The sequence below is a fragment of the Coregonus clupeaformis genome, chromosome 8 (genome assembly GCF_020615455.1).
Source record: "Coregonus clupeaformis isolate EN_2021a chromosome 8, ASM2061545v1, whole genome shotgun sequence".
In the NCBI taxonomy this organism is placed as follows: Eukaryota; Metazoa; Chordata; class Actinopteri; order Salmoniformes; family Salmonidae; genus Coregonus; species Coregonus clupeaformis.
Window position 1 is genome coordinate 27,583,799 of NC_059199.1, and position 21,359 is coordinate 27,605,157.

The 21,359-nt window shown below is 41.4% G+C and overlaps 1 protein-coding gene across 2 annotated transcripts in view; it reads right to left on the reverse strand.

Moving 5' to 3' along the window:
- The window catches only part of LOC121571409 (sorting nexin-27), a 62,241-nt gene that overhangs the window by 2,032 nt on the left and 38,850 nt on the right, over positions 1-21,359 (reverse strand). The window contains exons 9-13 of one of the 2 annotated variants that reach the window (XM_041882839.2): positions 18,463-18,612; positions 18,121-18,249; positions 16,340-16,399; positions 13,314-13,362; positions 12,568-12,740 (exon numbers count right to left, since the gene is read on the reverse strand). In XM_041882839.2, coding sequence (XP_041738773.1) covers positions 12,673-12,740; positions 13,314-13,362; positions 16,340-16,399; positions 18,121-18,249; positions 18,463-18,612 — 456 coding nt within the window. In that variant the 3' untranslated portion in view covers positions 12,568-12,672. Of the gene's footprint in view, positions 1-12,567; positions 12,741-13,313; positions 13,363-16,339; positions 16,400-18,120; positions 18,250-18,462; positions 18,613-21,359 lie in introns of those variants that run through there. The other variant, XM_041882838.2, reaches the window with a different exon arrangement.

Below are 21,359 nucleotides of genomic sequence, written 5' to 3' on the forward strand. Positions count from 1 at the left end.
TCACATCATCATGATGATGCAAGTGACACTTTGCTTCTTGAAAGTCCAATATGTTGAAAACTTGACTGCTGACATGCAAAACATTGTGTCAACAGACTCATGAAAACAATACCAAAATATAGTTTGAGTGGATTTTTCCTATAATATACTGTATGTGAGGAACGTGAAGGAAAGAGTGAGCCTCAAACCTCAAGATGAACACACAAATGACTTGATTGGAATAACACTATTGTCATTTTTATATTCTACAATATGGTTGAGAATTTATGGATAATTGATTTTAAAAGACCACAGAGACTCTCTCTCTCATTGTCTAGGGTTAGAAATAATTATTTTTTATTGAAATAATAATTGTGTCCGTCAAAGAATCCTCAATTTGCAGCAATTACAGCCTTCCAGACCTTTGGCATTCTAGTTGTCAATTTGTTGAGGTTATCTGAAGAGATTTCACCCCATGCTTCCTGAAGCATCTCCCACAAGTTGGATTGGCTTGATGGGCACTTCTTCTTACGTACCATACGGTCAAGCTGCTCCCACAACAGCTCAATAGGGATGAGATCCGGTGACTGTGCTGGCCACTCCATTATAGACAGAATACCAGCTGACTGCTTCTTCCCTAAATAGTTCTTGCATAGTTTGGAGCTGTGCTTTGGGTCATTGTCCTGTTGTAGGAGGAAATTGGCTCCAATTAAGCGCCGTCCACAGGGTATGGCATGGTGTTGCAAAATGGAGTGATAGCCTTCCTGCTTCAAGATCCCTTTTACCCTGTACAAATCTTCCACTTTACCACCACCAAAGCACCCCCAGACCATCACATTGCCTCCACCATGTTTGACAGATGGCATCAAGCACTCCTCCAGCATCTTTTCATTTGGTCTGCGTCTCACAAATGTTCTTCTTTGTGATCCGAACACCTCAAACCTTGATTCGTCTGTCCATAACACTTTTTTCCAATCTTCCTCTGTCCAGTGTCTGTGTTCTTTTGCCCATCTGAATCTTTTCTTTTTATTGGCCAGTCTGAGATATGGCTTTTTCTTTGCAACTCTGCCTAGAAGGTCAGCATCCCGGAGTCGCCTCTTCACTGTTGACGTTGAGACTGGTGTTTTGCGGGTACTATTTAATGAAGCTGCCAGTTGAGGACCTATGAGGCGTCTGTTTCTAAACCTAGACACTCTAATGTATTTGTCCTCTTGCTCAGTTGTGCACCGGGGCCTCCCACTCCTCTTTTTATTCTGGTTAGAGCAAGTTTGCACTGTTCTGTGAAGGGAGTAGTACACCGCGTTGTACGAGATCTTCAGTTTCTTGGCAATTTCTCGAATGGGATAGCCTTCATTTCTCAGAACAAGAATAGACTGACGAGTTTCAGAAGAAAGTTATTTGTTTCTGGCCATTTTGAGCCTGTAATTGAACCCACAATTGCTGATGCTCCAGATACTCAACTAGTCTCAAGAAGGCCAGTTTTTTTACTTCTTTAATCAGCACAACAGTTTTCAGCTGTGCTAACATAATTGCAAAAGGGTTTTCTAATGATCAAATAGCCTTTTAAAATGACAAACCTGGATTAGCAAACACAACGTTCCATTGAAACACAGGACTGATGGTTGCTGATAATGGGCCTCTGTACGCCTATGTAGATATTCCATGAAAAATCAGCCGTTTTCCAGCTACAATAGCCATTTACAGCATCAACAATGTCTACACTGTATTTCTGATCAATTTGATGTTATTTTAATGGACAAAAAAATTGCTTTTCTTTCGAAAACAAGGACATTTCTAAGTGACCCCAAACTTTTGAATGGTAGTGTACATAAGAGAAAAATGACAGAGGGGCAGAGAAAGTGCTGACACGCAGCGCGCGCCAGGGTTTTAATTGATCACGCGTTCAGGAAGAGAGGGAAGGGAAGGAGGAGGGGGGTTAATGGAGGAGAGAGAGGCCATGCTCGGTAATTCACTGGATTTATGAGAGAGGACCAGGGGATAGCGGCTCGACAAAGCATAACTCAGTCACACAATGCACCAGTGTTTCCCAACCCTGGTCCTTGAGTACCCCCAACAGCACGACTGTTTTATTGTAACCCAGAACAAGCACACCTGATTCAACTTGTCAACTAATCATCAAGCCCTCAATGAGTTGAATGAGGTGTGTTTGTTAAGGGCTACAACGAAACTGTGTACTGTTGGGGGTACTCGAGGACCAGGGTTGGGAAATACTGCAATACACCACAATGCAAAATATTACAGGGTGGACCACCTAAGTGTATTTTTTTTCTGGTCGCCTAATTCCAAATAGTGTAAACTTAAACGACTAAAACCAGATATAAAGTATGTAAAAAGATAATGGACCTATATATTTTTTTATAATATAATCTTTGAGAACTAACAATCACCAAAATAAAAGCTATACAGTCAGCGAGAATTGAACATTCCAAAAGCAATTAATTTAGCAGTATTCATTTTATTATGGTTTGAGCAAAACAACAGCATTATCCATGGCAAAAATACATAGAATTGCAGGAAATTATACTGAACAAAAATATAAACACAACATCCAACAAAATGTCTACGATTTTACTGAGTTACAGTTCATATAAGGAAATCAGTCAATTTAAATAAATTCATTAGGCCCTAATCTATGGATTTCACATGCCTGGGCAGAGGCGCAGCCACTGGGGAGCCAGGCCCAGCCAATCAGAATGAGTTTTTCCCCACAAAAGGGCTTTAATACAGACATATCCGGGTGGCTGGTCTCAGGTGATCCCGCAGGTGAAGAAGCGGGATGTGGAGGTCCTGGCTGGCGTGGTTACACGTGGTCTGCGGTTGTGAGACCGGTTGGACGTACTGCCAAATTCTCTAAATGACGTTGGAGGTGGCTTATGGTAGAGAAATGAACATTAAATTATCTGGCAACAGCTCTGGTGGACATTCCTGCTATCAGGATGCCAATTGCACGCTCCCTCAAAACTTGAGGAATCTGTGGCATGTTGTTTGACAAAACTGCACATTTTAGAGTGGCCCCAGCACAAGGTGCACCTGTGTAATGATCATGCTGTTTAATCAGCTTCTTGATATTCCACACCTGTCAGGTAGATGGATTATCTTGGGAAAAGAGAAATGATCACTAACAGGGATGTAAACAAATATGTGCACAACATTTGCATATGGAACATTTCTGGGATCTTTTATTTCAGCTCATGAAACATGGGACCAACACTTTACATGTTGCGTTTATATTTTTGTTCAGTATATATCTACTTTTCTTTCTTACATCTCCCTCTCTCTCAGTGTGTGTGGTCAGTGTTTGAGCTTCAGTGTTACTCAATCAGTGTGTCAGACGGATGGAGGGGCTATACTTATAGAGGCTGTTCTTGTATTGCAGGCTGTCTGACTGGGTAATTCTCTCTTTTTCAATCCTCTCTCTCTTTCTCTCTTTCCGAGGCCCTGGGGTTAGCAAATGTGCAGCGTTGGCACTTGGAGATCTCAAATGTACTGGGTTCACTCAGATGGAAAAAGAAGAGAGTAGATAAGGGGAGAGTGTGTGTCCGTGCTGTTGTTTGTGTGTGCAGAGGAATGCGTGCGTGCATGTGTATGCTTCGAATCAATCGGTTGTTTTCTCTCTCTCTCAGTTAATGAGCGAGTGTGGAGCCAATGCACTCTCTGCGGTGAGAGACATCTCTCCAGATGGCCAATTGAAGAGTACCCGCCTGGAAACATTACCCCTCAGACTGTTTGAGTATGTGTGAATGGGCACTGCAATTTTGCATTAAAAGGCACATTACTGCAGAGCACAGGCGGAATGAAAACCTACAGCTCGAATTGAGACCTCAAACACATGCCTGCAGCAGACATACTTACATAAAAGACCAGTCACACACATCTGTTAATACTGCACACACCATTTACATAGCACACAAACATCCATTACACACACTGAAACCACAAGGCTTGTAGGTCAACATCCTTATAAAACAATACACCCTCTCAGAACCCCCCACCCCTACCGTTTGCTCTCATATTCCTGATGTGCGGCCGATCAATGCCTTTTAATTACCGGCCAGCCGGGAGCGCTGGTCGATAGAGCTGACGTGAAGCAGAGAGAGAGAGAGAAGAGAAAGAGCGAGAGGCAGAGAGAGGGGGAGACCTGCTCCGGACCGTGATTGATGCCCGTACCTGCCCGGTCCCACCTGGGGACGCATCGCCAGCCTTGATTAAAGATGCGTCCCAAATGGTACCCTACACCCTATTTAGGCCCATATGGCTCTGGTCAAAAGTGGTGCATCATATAGGGAACAGGGTGCCATTCAGGATTTAGACTAAGCCTGCCAAGCCACATTCACTCACCGTGCTGACCGTCATTAAGCTGTCCCAAACCTCTGCGGTCACAAGGTTAAGTGGCCAGCTGGTCGTGGGTGTTTAGTGGGCCAATGAGGGGACTCTAGTCTGGCCGTAAATCAAGGTTGGACAGTTTCTGAGGCAGACTGAAACATGGGTCAGTTTACTTTTATACTGTGTCTTTATTGAGTAAGTCCGGAACATCAATTTTTAGTTAGAAATTGACTTGGAGAGTCACCTGGAACAGCTAGGTTGGTCAGAGTTCAAAGTGCATGTGGGTTGAATTAAATTGTAGCTCAGACTTCTCTAGAGATAAATCAGATCAAGCCCAAACTGTGCGATGTTGTAGGGAGTTGTAGTTTCCAACAGGCCAATATTCTATATAGTTTAGCGCAGAAAACGTGGTAATTAACTACACTGACCATAATCCATTGCGCGCCAACTTGTTTCTTTTGCGTCTACTACATAAAAGGGAGAAGAATGCGCCATCCAGATCCAGAGGGATAGTGAGCAGTTGCTTCGTGAGGTATCTCTAGCTGAAAATACATTATCTAAGTGATTGATTGTTGGTATTCAGCAGTCATAAAAGTATGCATTATTTACTTTGAAGAACTACTAAAATAGTAATTTTGTCAGATATAGGCAGCAGGTCTATAGAAATTAGATGATAATATACACAACTAAAATATTTAATTAAAAGTCACTACCATCATGGGACCTGTATTAATAGTTGTATTATGTGTTACAGCATTCAACCCACATGATGCATAGTGCATTTAATAAAATAAATACAAATTGAAACCGTAATCTGTAAATATATATATATTTTTTTTGATTATAACGACCTCAAAAAGCACTAATCGCTCAGCACTATTTATCACTGACAACCTAAAATGTACTGTTAGGTAAATGTTAACTACGTAATTCCCTATATAGTACACTACTTTTTACAAGGGCCCATTTGGGCTCTGGTCAAAAGTAGTGCAAAATGGCTGTGTTTGGCTCAGTTGGTAGAGCATGGCGCTTGCAACGCCAGGGTTGTGGGTTCGATTCCCACAGGGGGCCGGTATGAAAATGTATGCACTCACTAACTGTAAGTCGCTCTGGATAAGAGCGTCAGCTAAATTACTAAAATGTAAATGTAAATGTTTAGACAGGCAACCCAATTCTGATCTTTTGTCCAATTATTGTCAAAAGATCAGAATTGGCCTGCCTGTGTAAACACAGCCTTTGTAGGGAATAGGGTGCCATTTGAGACTCAGCGGGGACTTCATTGGGGACCATTACCACTGGGGTGCCAGGTTTGACATACAGCTGCAGCCTCTCGATCAGAGCTGCACTGCTGACTGCTCTAATCTTCGATTGGCCCCTGAGCCCTATATAATCTACCTGAACAAACCAAATTCCTCTACCATAATGAGAAATCCAAATAAGCCATTTGTTAAGGCTAAGGGGGAGTGAGCGATCAAGGATCACATGAGCAATTCTGGATAATTTGTGTAACAGTTTTTTTTCTCAGATAAGACTCCATTTCACCTGTGCTATGCCTAACAAGCTGCCTTAAGTCATAGTGCCATCACAGAAGCATGGTAATGTATGACTGACTGACAGCACAATTACATTATAATAAAGACCTTTGCAGGGAGTGCCCATCGAAACTTGAATCTTTGTCAGTGTTCCCTACTACAGGTGTTTTTGGGCACTATTCTGACAGGTTTGATAAATCTGACTTTTTGAAAGAGCGATCAACAGTCAGAAAAGTTACTGATCACCCCAGCAGCAGGGATAGACTGGGACCAGAAATCGGCCTGGGCATTTCTAACATATCGGCCCATTTTATCCCTTTGAGGCCCCCACACCGACCCACAAAAAATACATATATTTAGATAGGTCTACTGGGCTAAAGATGGACCAGCCCATCTGGCATTTTCCAGAATTGACCTTTGGCCAGTCCATCCCTGCCCAGGAGGGTAATGAAGACTTCACAGGAGCAGAACCCAGACATCAGTGATGTCCCTGTGGTGAATAACGATCCATGCATTGATAAGCACCACCTGAGTACTTTATCAAAATGACAGTAGGAGGTAATGAGTCGTTCCAACAACAAATTGAGCTAATTGCCAATTTACCATTCAGCATGCAAGTGCGTGTGCGTGTGTGTGACCACAATCAATGATGGTCTTTACCCTAGGGATGAACAGGAATAAAAGTACAGTAAACAAAACATTTTCAAAACATTTTTCTTCAATATATAATTTTATTTAAAATAATGTTACAATGTTTTACTCTACATGACATTTCCAAACCTGTTATTTTTTTTCCTTTTTAAATTGGTTATTAAACCTTCATATATTTCAAGATATAAAACTTTCCATTTTGTGTTTCAGTATCAGTTGTTTATTCATGCCTTTAGTTTGATGAGTAAATGCAGCACTGCATAACTTCCATAACTTGACTCGATGTATATTTAAGTTAGCTCTTGCTTCCCCAAATACCCCACACAAAATAAATGACCAACAGTGGCACTAGCACACTACACTATGATTTCCCACATCTTTAATCATTTGCTGAAATAATTTTAAGTTTTCAAATCGAGAGAAAGAGTGCATTTTTATCCAAAGGACATTTTTTGCAATCATTTACAAGTTATGCTGAACACATCTAGGTTTTAATGTTGCCTACTGTACCTGCCATAGAACAAAAGCCCTGCTCATCTGAAACGTAAAGTACAGAAATCCATGTTTTACCTACACAAAGAAGGCTAACACTCAGAAAACAGCACTTACATCTCCATGTTAGATTAGTCGTTTAGAACGCCTAGCTCAAGTGGAAAGAAGCATGTGATATCCTTTAATGCTGGGGTGTTTTCAGCAGGGCAAAACATTTTGGAACGTTCAGATATAAACACAGTATGTAGAACAAACACCCCTCCCTGAAATGTAGAATAAGGAGTCATAACGGCTCTATTTATGACATTTCTATCCACAATGTTCAACACCGTTTGGCTACTGACCGTGGCCCTGGAGTGGCGTTGTTGCGTTCAAAAGGGTGGCGTTTTCCACGCTTATGGTAATGTAGTGGTGGCTGAATCTACAACAACAGTGTCAAGCTGCTATCAGAGGAGGACACTGACCTTTTAATAATACCGCAACAAAAGGTAGAGGGGTGAAAGACCTTTTGAAATACATTCGATCGGGGAGACATGATTATTCTCTTAGAACGGACGTAAACTGACATTATAGAGATGCAGCAAAGTAAGCACAGGTGACTAGCGTTATTATAGCTCGGAGCAAATTAGTCACAAAGACAGCATCCCTGGCATCTCACTGGCTCCTACTCCCTGTAACCATGACGACGGACCGCTGACAACTAGGACACCCCACTCCACTCTACATACAAGTGTGTGCACCTGTGTATGTGAATTTGTATGCATGTGCCCCTGTATTTCCAGGGTATGAGAGCCAACAGACAGCACCTGCTACAGCCTAGGGACGTAGACTGTCAAATGCTTTTTCACAAGAACACATACCATCGCGACGACATCAAAACATTAAAGAACATTAACATGAATATGTTATAAAGGTGAGTGAGTCAGTTTTGTTACGTGGTCTGGGGCGAGGCTAGACTGGGCATGCTCAGACAGCGTGGTGCTGCTAAGGCAACCACATCTAGTCTGATGGCAGACTAATCTGGAGTGGAGGAACGGAACACTGGCACGCAGAACGGATGCACACACTTACACACACACACCTGCTCGTTGTCGCTCTCCCCTCTCTCAAAAACACACACGTTTTGGTAGAGCATCTGCTATCTTTAGGTCATCCATCTCTAAATTGGCTATTACTCCGGCTGTCAAAACGAATAGGCAGCACCTCAATTGCACATCTTCAGCATTTCTTTCAGAATGCAGCGGTGGTGTTTATAATGGAAATGCTAGTGTATCGTTTTGTCATTGGTCATTCTCTCGGGAGGCAAGCAGTGCAGAACCATGCAATTAAGAATGGTAATATCTTACACCTGTCAAACTTTAGTAATATCCTTCATTTCAACAGTTTCTGCTACAGAGAGGGAGGAGGAGAGAGCGGCTGAGGCATGGGAGGGGTGTGAGCTAACCTTACACAGCCTGAACAGGCTGCAAGGCAGCGCTCGCTAGGGGTGGGGAAATGCCTCCCATCAATCTATCTGCAAAGCTGTCACCCTGCACAACCCTCTCTAGGTTACGTTCCAAGTGGGACCCTATTGCCTATGTAGTGCACTACTTTTGACCGGAGCCCATAGTCAAAAGAAGTGCACTACATCAGGATATATATATATATATATATATATATATATATATATATATATATATATATATATATATATATATATATATATATATATATATATATATTACCAGTCAAAATTTGGGACACAGCTTCTCATTCCAGGGTTTTTCTTTATTTTTACTATTTCCTACATTGTAGAATAATAGTGAAGACATCAACACTATGAAATAACACATATATAAATCATATATTGAACAAAAAAGTGTTAAACAAATCAAAATATTTTTTATATTTGAGATTCTTCAAAATAGCCACCCTTTGCCTTGATGACAGCTTTGCACACTCTTGGCACTCTCAACCAGCTTCATGAGGTAGTCACCTGGAATGCATTTCAATTAACAGGTGTTCCTTCTTAAAAGTTAATTTGTGGAATTTATTTCCTTCTTAATGCGTTTCAGTCAATTAGTTGTGTTGTGACGAGGTAGGGGGGGTATACAGAAGATACCCCTATTTGGTAAAAGACCAAGTCCATATTATGGCAAGAACAGATCAAATAAGCAGAGACATTACTTTAAGACATGAAGGAACTTTGAACGTTTCTTCAAGTGCAGTCGCAAAAACCAGCAAGCGCTATGATGAAACTGGCTCTCATGAGAACCACCATAGGAATGGAAGACCCAGAGTTACCTCTGCTGCAGAGGATAAGTTCATTAGAGTTACCAGCCTCAGAAATTGCAGCCCAAATAAATGCTTCACAGAGTTCAAGTCGTAGACACATCTCAACATCAACTGTTCAGAGGGGACTGTGTGAATCAGGGCTTCATGGTCGAATTGCTGCAAAGAAACCACTACTAAAGGACACCAATAATAAGAAGAGACCTGCTTGGGCCAAGAAACATGAGCAATGGACGTGGTGGAAATGTGGCCTTTGGTCTGGAGTCCAAATTGGAGATTTTTGGTTCCAACCGCTGTGTCTTTGTGAGATGCGTTGTGGGTGAACGGATGCTCTCTGCATGTGTAGTTCCTACCGTGAAGGATGGAGGAGGAGGTGTTATGGTGTGGGGGTGCTTTGCTGGTGACACTGTCTGTGATCTATTTAGAATTCAAGGCACACTTAACCAGCATGGTTACCACAGCATTCTGCAGCGATACGCCATCCCATCTGGTTTGGGCTTAGTGGGACTATCATTAGTTTTTCAACAGGACAATGACCCAACACACCTCCAGGCTGTGTAAGGGCTATTTTACCAAGAAGGAGAGTGATGGAGTGCTGCATCAGATGACCTGGCCTCCACAATCCACCAACCTCAACCCAATTGAGATGGTTTGAAATGAGTCGGACCCCAGAGTGAAGGAAAAGCAGCCAATAAGTGCTCAGCATATGTGGGAACTCCTTCAAGACTGTTGGAAAATAATTCCAGGTGAAGCTGGTTGAGAGAATGCCAAGAGTGTGCCAAGCTGTCATCAAGGCAAAGTTTTTTTGTTGTTGAAGAATCTCAAATATAAAATATATTTTGATTTGTTTAACACTTTTTTGGTTACTACATGATTCCATGTGTTATTTAATAGTTTTGATGTCTTCACTATTATTCTACTATGTAGAAAATAGTGAAAATAAAGAAAAACCCTTGAATGAGTAGGTGTGTCCAAACATTTGACTGGTACGGTATATATATATATATAACAAATTCAGGTAGGTCCCTCCCAGTTTCATTCCGTTTGCGACAGGTTTTGCAACAGAATCGGCGTAATGAATATGCCCCTGGACACGCATGCTCACACCACCCTAATACTGGAGCAATGAGGGGCAGAGAGACAACCTGCATCATAACTGTGGCCATGGCCCCACTTATACGCACAGGTGCACACACACCATCTGTCCTCCTGACACGGTTAATAGACAAACTGTAGAGCAGTACTTAGTGGTTGATTTACAGAGCCCAGCTGAGCAATCTCTATGGAGTGTCCTGGAAGACCTCTTTCTCTATGTCTGCTCAATACTGACTCGACTCAGTAGTACAGTGTAGTACTCTAGTAGTACTCTACCGCTCTCTGCTGGCTGCGATAGGCACTGCACCCAAACACGCACAGCAACACACTGTACTTCCATTCCTGTCTGTATGTTGATCAATACTCGGAGTGGGGGAAATATTAGCTGGTTTCTAGTTTCTCTGAACGTTTAGTTCACAAGGTCAAGCCCCGACTTCATTCAATAGATGGCAACAACACTTTGACGAAAAACACAATTTTACCTCCGAACTTAGAGATTCTGCTGAATCACCACAAACATTTTAAGGGGATAAATGTTCACTCTTTCGGTGGTGAACTGCCAACAGACATCATTCTAGACAAGAGTGTGTTAGATAGGTTAGAAAATGTGAAAAATAGAGCAAGGATGAGAAGCCAAGGAAGCTTTCCACACGGTTAGAATAAGAAAGGAATTAGTTGAGCTCTTCTTATATTAATCTATCACTTCAGCAGGTTTTTCAAAAACATAGCCGTAATGTTTTTATGAACAAACACAATAAACCCTTGCATCTCCAGTCAGTTTACTTTTGTTTCCTATGCTTTTGAAAAGCATGAGCTGGCGCAGACCCCAAAAAGTTAGTTAGCTGCTGACTAACAGCGAGTAAACTGTAGGCTATAAAAATAAAGACAGATGCACACATATACAGTGCTATGAAAAAGTATTTGCCCCCTTTCTAATTTTCTCTACTTTTGCATATTTGTGATACTGAATGTTATCAGATCTTCAACCAAAACCTAATATTAGATAAAGGGAACATAAGTGAACAAATAACAACAATTACATATTTATTTCATGAACAAAGTTATGCAACACCCAATTCCCCTGTGTGAAAAAGTAATTGCCCCCTTACACTCAATAACTGGTTGTGCCACCTTTAGCTGCAATGACTCCAACCAAATGCTTCCTGTAGTTGTTGATCAGTCGCTGTGGAGGAATTTTGGCCCACTCTTCCAGGCAGAACTGCTTGGAAGAGTGGGTTTTCAAGCATGAACTGCTCGTTTCAAGTCCTGCCACACCATTTGGTTGGAGTCATTGCAGCTAAAGGTGGCACAACCAGTTATTGAGTGTAAGGGGGCAATTACTTTTTCACACAGGGGAATTGGGTGTTGCATAACTTTGTTTATGAAATAAATATGTAATTGTTGTGTTATTTGTTCACTTATGTTCCCTTAATCTAATATTAGGTTTTGGTTGAAGATCTGATAACATTCAGTATCACAAATAGGCAAAAGTAGAGAAAATTAGAAAGGGGGCAAATACCTTTTCATAGCATCGTATAAGCTCCCAGTAATTTCTTAGGTAAACCACACAATTAATTACTGGGAGCTTATAGAGTGCAAAACAATTTTTTATAGCCTACAGCTTTTGACAGATAACCTTCTGTTTCTTAACCCCCTTACCCAGAAAACATAATCAATCTGATAATGTCCAGCATCAGAGAAAACCATGGTCTCTCCCATTTTAGAATTGCCAGTGACAATGGTGTCCCGCCCACCTATCTTGTTTCCCTGCATGTCAGCTTGCAGTTCAGTAGACCACAGGCACATTGAAGGCATTGGCCCGGGCCAAACGTGTTGCAGAACTGGCTGTCACAATCTCATCGCAGATGTCGGCTGGCTTCCTCGCTGGCGTTTCATCGGTTGATCGCGTCAAAGAGTTCCCTTCGTCCAATGGTGTCGCAGGCTGCTGTGAACCTTGACCAATCGAACTGTACTGTTCTGTTTCCTCAACCAGTGGGGTGGCAGAACTCAGCTAGTGTCCCGCCCCATGTCGGAGGGGTGATGCATGGAGGAAAAATTATATGCTATTCTATGAACATCTAGTAATGACAATGTTTTTTTCCTTCATTGCTCGTCGTCTATCTGAGAATTCCTGGGTTTGTGTGATTTTAAAATCAGTTTCCAGTTGTCATTTGGGGAGTGGATCACCTCAGTTATCTTTTTGTCAGCTTGTCGTTTTTAGTTTTTTTTAGTTTCTTTTGCAGATGGCATTCTCGGTTGTGGCTGTGATGGCGTGAGTGGACCGATTCTTGTTCTGGTGGTGGAGTATTTAGGATGTGGCGATCTCGCCCCCTAGATGGCGCCATCCCTTCTGTGTCTCCAGAGCAGGGAGATATTCTAGAATAGAGAGGAGGTTCAAGACACCAAACTCAAACGCTTTCACTTCCTGACAGTGAAGACAGTGTCCACTCTACACTTCTGCTTTTGCTGGTTACTTGCCTTTGCTGCTCTTTACCTTTCCTGTTAATTTGCTGTTCACTTTCCTTTGCTATTCACATTATTTTGCTGTTCACTTGTCTTTACTGTTAATTTGCCTTTGCTGTATGACAGTCTCCCACAGGGTAAATACCTGTCAGTCTGTGTCTATTCAACTTTGTACCTGGGAAGGAAGTGACCTTGATGTGGATCACATGGCTGCTGTTCTTTTATGCTCATAAGAATACACCTGTATATGTGCTCCTGTACACCTCACCTCAGGAGATGATCAACTTTGTTCTGTTCTCACTCATTCTTACCTACTGGGAATGTTGGACGGGGGTGCTTTAAGCTTTCATGTCACTAAGTATAGTGGACTGTTACAACTCGTAAAATCAGTATTTCTCTCACATCCACTCTGTACTGGAAACAGCAGCATTGTGAAAGGTTCATGTGGTTTATGTTGGACAACAAGGCTTTCCAGAGCACACTTACCATTGTTACTGCAGTTCTGGTTGTCTTTGTCAGAGGCCTCCTCTTCAACCTAACATGTGGATAGGGAAAGGAGGAAGAGTGTGAGAAAAGAACCATCGGCGGAGAGAGAGGGAAATAGACAGTGTGCCTAATGTTGTAAAATCCATTGTCTAAAACTCTTACAATGGTGATGATATACAATGGTGAGGGCGGTAGGTAGCCAAGCAGTTAGAGCGTTAGGCCAGTAACTGTAAGGTTGCTGGTTCGAATACCTGAGCCGACAAGGTAAAAATCTGTCAATGTCTCCTTGAGCAAGGCACTTATCCCTAATTTGCTCCAGGGGCGCCATACTACTATGGCTGACTCTGTAAAACAACATTTCAACGCACCTATCCGGTGTATGACAATAAAACATTTATTATTATTTTATTTAACATTGTAAGACAATGGCACGCATCCTATTCAGGAATATTTCTGCCATTGTAATCTTTGGGTGGGTCGCTTAAGTCCCTTTTTTCAGGTTGCCTAAGTCTAAACAGTGTGAAAAAATTAAAAACTTTTTCAGTAAACTTAAACCAGATATAAAGTATGTAGAAAAGATAATGGACCTATAGATTTTTTTACACTAGAATCTTTGAGAACTAATAATCACCAACAAAAAATCTAGACAGTCAGGGAGAATAATAAAAAATAACAATGAATTTAGCAGTATTAACTTTGTTATTATGTTTGATCAAAAGAACACTGCATTAGCCATGGCAAAATGCATAGAATTGCAGGAAACTAGCTTTAAAACTAGGGATACTAATGGTTGACCGGTCATGCTTATGGGTCTATATACAGTTGAAGTCGGAAGTTTACATACACTTAGGTTGGAGTCATTAAAACTAGTTTTTCAACCACTCCACAAATTTCTTGTTAACAAAAAGTTTTGGCAAGTCGTTTAGGACATCTACTTTGTGCATGACAAGTAATTTTTCCAACAATTGTTTACAGACAGATTATTTTCACTTATAATTCACTGTATCACAATTCCAGTGGGTCAGAAGTTTACATACACTAAGTTGACTGTGCCTTAAAACAGCTTGGAAAATTCCAGAAAATGATGTCATGGCTTTAGAAGCTTCTGATAGGCTAATTGACATCATTTGAGTCAATTGGAGGTGTACCTGTGGATGTATTTCAAGGCCTACCTTCAAACTCAGTGCCTCTTTGCTTTACATCATGGGAAAATCAAAAGAAATCAGCCAAGATCTAGTTCATCCTTGGGAGCAATTTCCAAATGCCTGAAGGTACCACGTTCATCTGTACAAACAATAGTACGCAAGTATAAACACCATGGGACCACGCAGCAGTCATACCGCTCAGGAAGGAGATGCGTTCTGTCTCCTAGAGATGAACGTACTTTGGTGCGAAAAGTGCAAATCAATCCCAGAACAACAGCAAAGGACCTTGTGAAGATGCTGGAGGAAACAGGTACAAAAGTATCTATATCCACAGTAAAACAAGTCCTATATCGAAATAACCTGAAAGGCCGCTCAGCAAGGAAGAAGCCACTGTTCCAAAACCGCCATAAAAAAATAGGTGGCATCATGAGGAAGGAAAATTATGTGGATATATTGAAGCAACATCTCAAGACATCAGTCAGGAAGTTAAAGCTTGGTCGCAAATGGGTCTTCCAAATGGACAATGACCCGGAGCATACTTCCAAAGTTGTGGCAAAATGGCTTAAGGACAACAAAGTCAAGGTATTGGAGTGGCCATCACAAAGCCCTGACCTCAATCCTATAGAAAATGTGTGGGCAGAACTGAAAAAGCGTATGCGAGCAAGGAGGCCTACAAACTTGACTCAGTTACACCAGCTCTGTCAGGAGGAATGGGCCAAAATTCACCCAACTTATTGTGGGAAGCTTGTGGAAGGCTACCCGAAACGTTTGACCCAAGTTAAACAATTTAAAGGCAATGCTACCAAATACTAATTGAGTATGTAAACTTCTTACCCCCTGGGAATGTGATGAAAGAAATAAAAGCTGAAATAAATCATCCTCTCTACTATTATTCTGACATTCCACATTCTTAAAATAAAGTGGCGATCCTAACTGGCCTAAGACAGGGATTTTTCACTAGGATTAAATGTCAGGAATTGTGAAAAACTGAGTTTAAATGTATTAGGCTAAGGTGTATATGTAAACTTCCGACTTCAACTGTAGGTACATTTGCATAATTTGTGGAATTAAATTGGTGCGTGTGTATTTTTGTTAGTCGTCATGCATCTTATTCATCACACGCACACAGCATACAGAGAGCCTAATTTGAGGAGTGGAATAGCTTACCACCAGTCAGCCAGCGTGAGAGCACCTCAAAAAGCTGGTACTGAAACATGCTTTTATAAACCCAGTCATTGTGCATTGCACAAAAAATAGTAATTGTAAATGCAATCGTGTGCAAAAATGTCTGGGGATGGCACGATTATAAATAGCTACTATTTTTATTCAACTCTTAATTCAAGCGCGCCTCCAATTCATTTATAAAGACACTACTGTTCTATTGGTTTTCATATCAACTTTCTCTTGTTGTCCAGAAGCAAAAAGGCACAATCCTAGTCATATTAGCAACTTATCCTAGGTGTTGCTATTAGATTCCCCAGCTTTCTAAGTTTCAAACTGTCACATATGGAACAGCTCACATTAGGTACGCTATTTAGAATTGCATTTTGGCAAATGTTTGAAAATGACGTTTTATTAGCTGCTTCATTACAGGAGTTGCATGTTCAATAATAGTCTATAGACTTTTGACTGTAAGACAATAGGCATGCTATTGTTGCATGTTTCCATTAAGCTCGTAATGAAAAAAATCTGTTCCTTGTATGCATGCATAGTATTTCCAGTTGGTCACATAATTCTACTGTTTGGAAAAAATTTAACCATTTGTTGACCGGTTAATGAGGGCCCTTGTCAAATGTAGTGCACTATAAAGAGAATAAGGTGCCATTTGAGATACAGCCAATTAGTTGTGTATTGGAGGAGAAGGAAGGGTGTGACTCTTACCTGTTTCCTCCACTTGAGCTCACAGAAGACCCTCTCGAAACACTCGTGCATGTAGTTGAACTGGGGAGAGACGACAAACACACTGTTAGAAGGAACTGTTCCAAATACACTGAACAAAAATATTAAAAATGCAACATTCAACAATTTCAAAGATTTTACTGAGTTACAGTTCATATAAGGAAATCCGTCAATTTAAATTAATTAATTAGGCCCTTATCTATGGATTTCACATTACTTAAAAAGGTATCTGTTAGTCACAGATACCTTTTTTAAAATGTAGGGGCGTGGATCAGAAAACCAGTCAGTATCTAGTGTGACCACCATTTGCCTCATGCAGCGCGACACATCTCCTTCGCATAGAGGCTGTTGATTGTGGCCTTTGGAATGTTGTCCCACTCCTCTTCAATGGCTGTGCGAAGTTGCTGGATATTGGCGGGAACTGGAACACGCTGTCGTACAGGTCGATCCAGAGCACCCCAAACATGCTCAATGGGTGACATGCCTGGTGAGTATGCTGGCCATGGAAGAACTTGGACATTTTCAGCTTACAGAAATTGTGTACAGATCCTGCTGTGCATTATCATGCTGAAACATGAGGTGATGGCGGCGGAAGAATGGGACGACAATGGGCCTCAGGATCTCGTCACGGTATCTCTGTGCATTCAAATTGCATCGATAAAATGCAATTGTGTTTGTTGTCCGTAGCTTATGCCTGCCCATACCATGACCCCACCGCCACCATGGGGCACTCTGTTCACAACGTTGACATCAGCAAACCGCTCGCCCACACGACGCCATATACATACGCTGTCTGCCATCTGCCTGATACAGTTGAAACCGGGATTCATCCGTGAAGAGCACACTTCTCCAGCATGCCAGTGGCCATCGAAGGTGAGCATTTGCCCACTGAAGTCGGTTACAACATCTAACTGCAGTCAGGTTAAGACCCTGGTGAGGATGACGAGCACGCAGACGAGCTTCCCTGACAGTTTCTGACAGTTTGTGCTGAAATTCTTTGTTTGTTCAAACCCACAGTTTCATCAGCTGTCTGGGTGGCTGGTCTCAGATGGTCCTGCAGGTGAAGAAGCTGGATGTGGAGATCCTGGGCTGGCGTGGTTACACATGGTCTGCGGTTGTGATGTCGGTTGGACGTACTGCCAAATTCTCTAAAACAACGGAGGCGGCTTATGGTAGAGAAGTGAACATTAATTATCTCGCAACAGCTCGTGGACATTCCTTTAGTCGGCATGACAATTGCATGCTCCCTCAAAACTTGAGACATCTGTGGCATTGTGTTGTGAGACAAAACTGCAAATATTTTATTGTCCCCAGCACAAGGTGCACCTGTGTAATGATCATGCTGTTTAATTAGCTTCTTGATATGCCACTCCTGTCAGGTGGATGGATTAAATTGGCAAAGGAGAAATGCTCACGAACAGGGATGTAAACAAATTTGTGCACAACATTTGAGATAAATAAGCTTTATGTGCATATGGAACATTTCTGGGTAATTTTATTTAAGCTCATGATACATGGGACCAACACTTTACATGTTGCGTTTATATTTTTGTCAGTATAGATTTTTATCAACGATGTCTACGTCCAAAATGGCACCCTATTCCCAAAGCCCTGGTCAAAAGTAGTACGCCATTTGGGACAGACTCCACACCCTCAATTTCTACATCCTGTTATATTCCATTGATGGTTGGCTATCTTAACGCAGCGATCTATGTGAGCTGTCCTAGTGTGTTTTGTCTGTTTATTGTGTATTGTAGACTCACGTATGGTGTGAAGATCTTGACCCAGCGAGGTTTCTTCTCCCCCTTGGCATACTCAAAGCAAAACGCCATGCCTTCCTCGTCAGTGTCCCAGCGCTGCATCTCCACCCACTCAAATGCTATCACCTGGTTCTGATGGGGCGGGAGAGAGAATGGTCAGTACATGCACAGAGTATGAGCCAGCGTGTACACAGACACACACTCAAATAATTTTCCTTTTGTTCTGTATGTGAGAGAACCATGGGACACACACACACACACACACAGTAAAAGTCAGTGTACACACACACACACACACACACACACACACACACACACACACACACACACTCCAATCTCACTCACCTCAAGCGTGCCATCCTCTGTGCAGGCGTGCAGTTTGAAGTGGTGCATGCTGATGGCCGTGATGACGTGGCCCTTCCTCCGGGAGTCACAGGCGCAGTGGGGGAACATGACCTCGTTGTAGCCCTCACAGGAGCGAAGCAGACTCAGGTACTGACAGACATGAGACAGACTGCCATCAACCACACAGGTAGGCACCAAAACAGGCACGCACACATTCAATATACACATTAATGTATTTTTTATTTATTTAACCCATATTTTAACTGGTAAATTGACTTGGAACACATTCTCATGTACAGCAACGACCTGGGGAATAGTTGAAGGGGTGAGGAGGGGGCTGAATGAGCCAATTGGAAGCTGGGGATGAATGATTAGGTGGCCATGATGGTATGAGCGCCAGATTGGGAATTTAGTCAGGACACTACTCTTACGATAAGTGCCATGGGATCTTTAGTGACCACAGAGAATCACGACACCCGTTTAACATCCCACCTCCCGCCTGAAAGACGGCACCCTACACAGGGCAATGTCCCCAAGTGATCTGTTTTTAGACCAGAGGAAGAGAGTGTCTCCTACTGGCCCGCTAACACCACTTCCAGCAGCATCTGGTCTCCCATGCAGGGACCGACCAGGAACCAACCCTGCTTAGCTACATATTATGTCTGCACTGGACAGATAACGGCGACAAGAAAGGCACGTACAATACACGGGTCAATGACGTGATGTGCATATTTTGGTGTCCAAATGAAATATTTTCCTAAATCAACAACCAATTTATACACATTTTATGTTATGTAACTATGCCCTTTCTCTTTTATTGAGTCCTAAAAGAGTTAATGATTAAATGTGAAAAAAAACTCACTTTCGGTGCTGTAAAGTTTTTTAAAAAGTCATGTCCAAAGACAAATGCAATCTATATAAATGTTAATAAAACATCTGAAATCATAACAAAACAGTCGAATAATTATTCTGGCATGATTTTTTAAAGGGTTTATTGCATTATACGTATGTATGGGTAAGACAGTTTAGGCAGAAAGGTTTTAAATACTTTTGCCTTGAAAAATTGCCTTCATGATTATCATTCGGTGCGACTGACAAAGTCACCATTTTGGATCAAATCGCATGATGGTACTCATGTGACAGAATGTGATATCATTAAGATGCCTGTGAGATACCCTTCGGTTAAGAATAAAAGGTTAGCAAGTCTCTCGTAAATGTTTGACAAGTTGACATTTCCACTGTCAGGTTTTACCTAAAAAAATCGGATCATTCGGTGCGACTGCTAAAAACCAGTAGAAATATAGAATGATCTGAAAAGCTTATATTTTATTTCGATACTCTAGATACATACTTCATGTCAAAGTCAAGTGTTCACATGGGTACACAAGCAGTTGCCTCTAAAATATGTTTATATTAGAAAAGTCATACGGTGTAACCAACATGATCATTAGATATTCCGGTTACACAATTTGATTAAGAAGTTGTCCTAAATGATGTCAATATGTTTGTCTTTGTATTAAGTTATCTATTCATCTATATGTTTTAGTGTACACACAAATACATCATATCTAAACTCAGCAAAAAAAGAAATGTCCCTTTTTCAGGACCCGGTGAGTGCAATTAACTACCAGGTAGAAATAAAAAACAGTGTTTCGGCCCTCCAGGACCGGAATTGAAGAACCCTGTTGTAAAGGGTTTAAACCAGGGGTGTCAAACTAATTTTAGCTCAGGGGCCACATGGAGGAAAATCTATTCCCAAGTGGGCCGGACCGGAAAAATCATGGTATATATAACTTAAAAACAACAACTTCAGATTGTTTTCTTTGTTTTAATACGATCAACATACAACATAAAGCTGGAGCCTGAGGACAGTGTGTCCAAAATAGTACAAGCACAACATCACTATTAATCATAAAACACGTCAAGTTTATTTGAAAATTCTAAAGAAAAAGAACACACAATGCCTCAGTGATTAACAGAACTGTTTCACAGATCACAGAACTATATCAGGGTGTCATTTCTCAGGCAGAAATGTAGATAAAAATAATGAAATCCTGTTCCCCAAACAAGTGCAAGAACCACAGAGTCAAGAATAGGTTAAATATACAAATAAAATAAAATCAATTAAAAACAATAGCACATCAACATAAAAACATATAAACATAAAGCTGGAGCCTGAGGACAGTGTCCAAAAGCACAACATCACTATTAATCATAAAACACCTCAAGTTATTTGAAAGTTCTGAGGACAAAGAACACACAAACACACAATGCCTCAGTGATTCACATAAGTATATCACAGATCACATAACTATATCAGGGTGTCATTTCTCAGGCAGAAATGTAGATAAAAATAATGAAATCCTGTTCCCCAAACAAGTGCAAGAACCACAGAGTCAAGAATAGGTTAAATATACAAATAAAATAAAATCAATTAAAAACAATAGCACATCAACATAAAAACATATAAACATAAATCTGAAAGCGTTGCTCAAACTCCCGTAACAGTCCAGTTATTTTATCTTTGAACCGCTTCATGTCTGCCACATGTTGGGTCGCGCACACATTTTTCAGACAGGGGAAGTGAGCTGCATCACCACCGGCAAGTTGCGTCTCCCACAATGACAGCTTCAACTTGAAAGAACGTATGCTGTCATAATACTGCGTGACAACTTTGTTGCGCCCTTACAGCTGTTTGTTCAAGTTATTCAGGTGCTCTGTAACATCCACCATAAATGCATGGTCCGGCATCCATTCTGCGGAATGAAATTCTAACACTGGTTTGCCCTTTTCTTCCATGAACTGTTCAATTTCTTCTCGTAAATCAAAGAAACGCCTCAGCACAGCACCTCGGCTTAACCATCTTACCTCAGTGTGGTATGGCAGGCCATAGATGT